Source organism: Peromyscus californicus, unplaced genomic scaffold, assembly GCF_007827085.1.
Source record: "Peromyscus californicus insignis strain IS unplaced genomic scaffold, ASM782708v3 Scaffold_7__1_contigs__length_154581171, whole genome shotgun sequence".
Lineage (NCBI taxonomy): Eukaryota > Metazoa > Chordata > Mammalia > Rodentia > Cricetidae > Peromyscus > Peromyscus californicus.
Window position 1 is genome coordinate 2,280,014 of NW_026294595.1, and position 5,808 is coordinate 2,285,821.

A 5,808-nucleotide genomic window follows, 5' to 3' on the forward strand; every position below is an offset into this window, starting at 1 on the left:
TGTGTTTCTTTATGCAGCAGAAGGATGGATTCTGATTTTGTATCCATTCGGTTAGCCTGTGTCTTTTTGCAGGTGAATTGAGTCCATTGATATTAAGGGATATTAAGGACCAGTGATTGTTAATTTTTGTTATTTTTTCATGGTAGTGTATGTGTATATTTCCTCTTTAAAAGCCTCTATCATCTTCATAAAGTTATTTTTAAGGTTGCTTTCTTCTGCTTCTTCTACATTGTGATGTTTAGGTCTTCCTGTTGTAGAACCAATAGGTTCTGGTGATGTCATATTTCTCTTTATGTCTACCCATCTCTTCCTCCAATAGGTACAAGAGGTGCCTATGTCTGAGTGAGCTTCTCTTGGTCCAATCTGTGCTTGCTGTGTTTTTGTCTCAGGGAGCTGCTTTTGGTCAAATCTGAGCCAGCTGATTCTGTGTCTCAGGGAGCCTCTCTTGTTCCAATGAGGGCTCTTGGGCCAATGAGAGCTGGTAGGTTCTGTGTCTCAGGAAGCCACTGGGGTTGCAGGGGGATGGGTATGTTTGGGGTAGGGTGTGGGTCTTATAGATTGCAGGGTCCAATGGGCGGTTTTGGTGGAGGAACCTGGCCACAGGAGTCTGCCCTGCTGGCCAGCAACTGGGGCAGCAATGGGTGGTGGTTCCAGGGACTGGTTGTGTCTGAGGGCCTAGGTCCTAGAGGCAGAACTCTCTTGGTGGGAGAAGAGTCGTTTACCTCTTGGTCTAGACACAGCTAGTGAATTCCATGTCTCAGGAAGCCACTGGGTTCACAGGGGGATTGGTAGGTTTTGGCAGAGCATGGGTCTTGTAGATTGCAGAGTCCCTGGGGGTTTTGGTGGGGGAGCCTGCCTGGGGGAGTTTTCTCTGCTGGTCAGCAACTGGGGCAGTAATGGGTGGGGGTTCCTGGGGACTGGTTGTGTCCTTGAATCTACTTTTAAACCAAAAAAGCAACTCCTAGTTTTAAATATTTTACATGGGCTTGGATTTTTGTATATTGATACAAATTTGAGGTTATTTTTGTTATACTGTATATATGTTTCTACTCTTGTTTAAGAATTTTTTTGTATATTGATACAAATTTAAGGTTATTTTGGTTAGAACATACTGTACATATGATTCTACTCTTGTTCAAGATATTCTATCTATACAGCTCATTTAACAATGTAATGTAAATTTCCAGTCCTTGAAAGTTATTATTACAAACTATTTAGGATCATAAAGAAATGCAGTTTAGTAGTTAGTCACCTATTATAATCAAACATGCAGTCATGTTAGGTATGCTTTCAAGGTCAAACAGATATATTTTAGATAGACAGGTGGTCTTCAAACACTTCAGAGACCTACAGAATATGGCACTTAAGATGTTTTAATAATGTAAGGTTCTTTTTTTATGACAATGAGACATGTCTGCTCCTGGCAGCACCAATGTACTTCAGATAAGATTATGGGCATTGAAGAAACTCCATATAGAGTTTACTTTCTTTGTGGCAAAAGTTAGCCACTGGGCAAGAAAGTTCCCTTGCCTTGACTGCTGACAGTATGCTGTCCAAATTGGACAAGTAATACACAAAGGAAAGTGACTGCCAGAACTTGCCAAGACAAGATGGGACAGTCCTTCAAAAATCCTGCTTCCCAGAAAGGTCTGTCAGATATTTTAGGTCTGATATTTAGGCTAATTATAGATGATCCTACATTACAAAGGAACCTTGGGTGACTGTCCAGGCAGCCAGCTGTTTCTGTCATTAAGTTGTTTGCTTTGCACTTCCTGTCTATCCAGGTAATGTATCCTTCTTAGGTCTCTGATGGAGTTGAAGAGTAGATAGTTATAGTTAATGAGTTTTCCTTGTTACCAAATTCAGAAAAGAAACTCAAATGAGATGTAAAGTGTATAAGGTTGAGAAACATAAAAATATAGTATAGAAAGTGAATTAGTTACAACAATTTGGACTCACCAAGGTAGGATAGATAATGGAGCATTTTCTCTGAATTTGTCAAATGTAAATGGAGTAGACATTGTTGATGTGTTTATTGCCTGCATATATTTTTATATAGTTATTGTACTTATTGTATATAGTTTTCTATGTTAGTTAAAACCTTTGCTTTTTATTTAGACAAAAAGGGGGAAATGTGTGATATTTTGTTTACATTCTGACAAATAAAGCTTGCTTGGAGTCAGAGGGTAGAGCTAGCTACTAGCTAACCAGAAATGTCTGGAGATCTGTACAGAGAGGAGACATGAAGTGATCAGGCAGGGTGGAGGGAGGATCTTGGCCCTTTTGATTGGAGGAATGAAAGAGGTAGGAGGTCACTGGTGGCTGCTCCCCCCACCCCCCCGCTTCTCTGATCTTCCAGGTTTTTACCCCAATATCTGAGTCCTGATTTTTATTGATACAGTTAATTAGATTAACACTTCAATTATGAAGGCTAAGAAGGTTCATGATGGTCTGAAACCTGGAAACCTAGACAATTCAATAGTGTAGTTCATCCCCAAAGGCCTGAGAACAAGGGCAGTCAATGTTGTAAATCCTGATCTGAGTCTTAAGGATTTGAAAATCAAGACGGCTGATCAAAGGATAGAAGATGGATGTCTTAGCTCAAGAAGAGGGTGTCTTAACCATTTATCTGTCTTTTTGTTCTGTGGTCCCATGATGGACTGGATGATACCCACACAGGTAGATGATTCTCTTGGCCCTTGATGGACTGGATAATACCCACCCATATGGATGAAGGTGATCTTTTTCACTCATCCCATGGATGCAATAATAATCTTTTCTAGAAGTAGTCTTAGTAACAAATGCAGAAATATTTTTACCAGCTATCTGGTTATCTCTTATCACAGCCAAGTAAATACATAGAAATGAACCACTACAACACATAAGAGATTTATTGGGCAGTGGGTGAGTGGAAGTCTTCAGACTCAGCTTGAGTTCTATGGAAGAAAGCAGGGAAGGGAGGAGGACTGGGCTAAGAAGAGAATCTTGCAGTACTACTAAGGACTAGGAAAGGTTTGGCTGGTGAGTCACCATAGACTCTAAGTAGTCCTTTAAAATAACCCCATGAGTCTCTGGAACAAACCTGTCTTGATATCTGTGCAGTGCTCTAATGTTCTATCATTGTGTAGAATCAGACACGGCACAAACACAGCAACATACTGTTGAACTATTGATTTAATTTCTACAGGTAGTGAAATATACACATTCTACTCTCTTCTTCTAGTCAGCTTTTTCAAGGCCTGTTTCATGTCTTTGTTCCTAAGGCTGTAGATGAAAGGATTCAGCATGGGGGTAACTACTGTGTAGATGACAGTGACCACTCGGTCTTTTGTCACCGAGTAGGTGGATGAGGGGCGAATGTACACAGATATTATGGTTCCATAGAATAGTGCCACAACTGTGAGGTGGGACCCACATGTAGAGAATGCTTTGTATCTTGCTCCCACTGAGGGGACCCTAAGAACAGTCCGAGTGATATAGACATAGGAGACAACAATGAAGATAAAAGGGCTCATGATCACTATAGAGCCCTCTGTGAAGGCCAAAAGCTCATTGATAGAAGTGTCAGAGCAGGAGAGTGTCAGCAGTGGCTGAACATCACAAAAGAAATGGTGGATGACATTGGGTCCACAGAAAGAGAGGCGGCCCATGAGAATTGTATGGGTGAGCGAGTGAAGATGGGACACTGTCCAGGATGCCATCACCAGCAAGCGACAGCGCCTGGGGCTCATGGTTGTGGTGTAATGAAGTGGATTGCAGATGGCAACATAGCGGTCAATGGCCATTGCAGCCAAGAGGAAGCTGTCTGTAATACCAAAGGCCACAAAGAAATACATTTGAGAGAGGCACTGGGTAAAGAGGATAGTCTTTCTCTGTGTTAGCAAGTTCACTAACATCTGTGGCACGATGACAGTGGTAAAGCAGATGTCTACCAGGGACAGATTGGAGAGGAAGAAGTACATGGGAGTATGTAGGTGGGCATCTCCCTGGATTGCTGCAATGATGACTGAGTTGCCAATCACATTGATCAGGTACATGGCAAGGAAGCTGGCAAAAAGCCATACCTGTTGTTTGGGGTCACTGGTCAGTCCTAGGAGAAGGAATTCTGTCATGTGACTCTGGTTTTCCCTGAGCATGGCTGTTCTGCAAGCAAAAAATATACAAGGAATGTTAGATGTGTGTTTTGGTTTTGAGTCTCTGGTCTGATGAAGGGGATGCCTCATGAGGTATTCCTGTTCATGTACTGTGTAAGGAGGCTGCTCATATTGATTGCCATACTGTCATAATATGGCTTCATAGAACTGGTGTTGGGATACTATGGATTCACTTCCAATCTCGTAACTATTTTTGCAAACTCAAATGAAGTGCTTCAGCTCTTGTTCTTTGTCTACAAGACAAAATTTATAGTAACTGCATTTTATTTTAATCATAGGAAAGGTGTGCAGAAAACGTCATTTTGTTCAGTTTCCAAAGGTGTATTGATGACACATCTTTTTGCCCTGTCTTTATTATTATATTTTAAAAAGCTGCCTATTTCTGACTCTGTGCTTATGCCTTCAACATGTTCACAACAATTCCTGCTCCTCAATAAGGAAAGCCTGCTTGATACTGTTTTATTTCAGTTCTTCCTTCTCTGTGCAACATCAGTTTCTACCTTATGCTTCTAGCCAGGGTTTTCCTTTACCTCTGTAAGGAAAAGTAGGCATTCTAAGATTTCCTTGTGGTAGTTCAGTACACATTGTAGTGATGTGTTTCTGGGTCACACCTTTCTTGAGAAAAAATGTTTTGTAATTAGTCTAGGAGTGACTTGCCCTGGAAGTTTCTCATGCCTAGCAGGGTGTGTTAACCATCTAGGGTGGGTGGGAAGGTGAAGATCTATTTCTCAACGGACTCTGTTTACTTAACATTGGGCATGGCATTCTACACAGATTGTGTTCCACATTCTAAAGTGGCTGTGTCAAGCTTAGATAAAGAGGAGAGAGGCAGAGAAGAAGGCAAACAGAGGGCCAGGTATGAGATTTATGTCTGTGTGCAAAGGTGTGGGTGTGGAGACTGGAGGAAGCATTGCCTCCATAGAGAAAGAAAAATAACCTCAAAGCTAGATTTTTAAAACTCTGGACTTGTAAGTTGAGTCTGAGAGACTGACACAGAGATCTCGAAGCATATAAACCTCAGAAACATTCTTAGAGGTCTGCTTCAACAGACTTAGAGAAAACTCCCAGGGTAAGAAGGTCTTTACAAAAAAAAAACAAAAAAAAAGAAGAAGAAGATCTTTACATCTTATGGGAGAACGGCATAAAAGACAGATAGAGAGAAGACATGACATAACACCTTAATTAATGTACTTTTGCTTAAAATTTTCTATAATAATCTGTGTACTGATGAAATAAAAATGAAAACCAGATATATAAATGCATGCCTGTAACCCCAGTTACTCACCAGGGGTGAGAAGATCTTAATTCTGAGGCCAGTTCAGGCACCTTAGTGAGACTTTGTATCCCAATAAGAAGTTAAAATGGGCTGAGAATGTATCTCCATAACAGAGTACTTATGTAGCATGCATGAGGCTCAGGGTTCAATTCCTGAATGAAAAAAAGAACCCCCACAAACCAAACAAAACAGAAAAACAAAAGTAAAAGAGAAAAGACAACATTTCTATTACAATTAAAAATGTAGAAATCAAAGAGTTTTCAAAAATATGTGGATTGGGAGGGAAATAGTGGTAGAGGGAATAGGGAAGGAATTGGAGAGGAGGAAGAGACAAGCAGATTTGACCAAGATGTATTATAAGCCAGCAATAAAAAAAAG

General features: G+C 40.7%; 1 protein-coding gene across 1 annotated transcript; it reads right to left on the reverse strand.

Annotated features, from left to right (window-relative positions):
* Window positions 1-3,206: 3,206 nt before the first annotated feature.
* LOC128101967 (olfactory receptor 1L6-like) lies at window positions 3,207-4,136 on the reverse strand. The gene has a single exon (XM_052725438.1). The coding sequence runs from the start codon at window positions 4,134-4,136 to the stop codon at window positions 3,207-3,209; it is 930 nt and encodes a 309-aa protein (XP_052581398.1).
* Window positions 4,137-5,808: the final 1,672 nt, after the last annotated feature.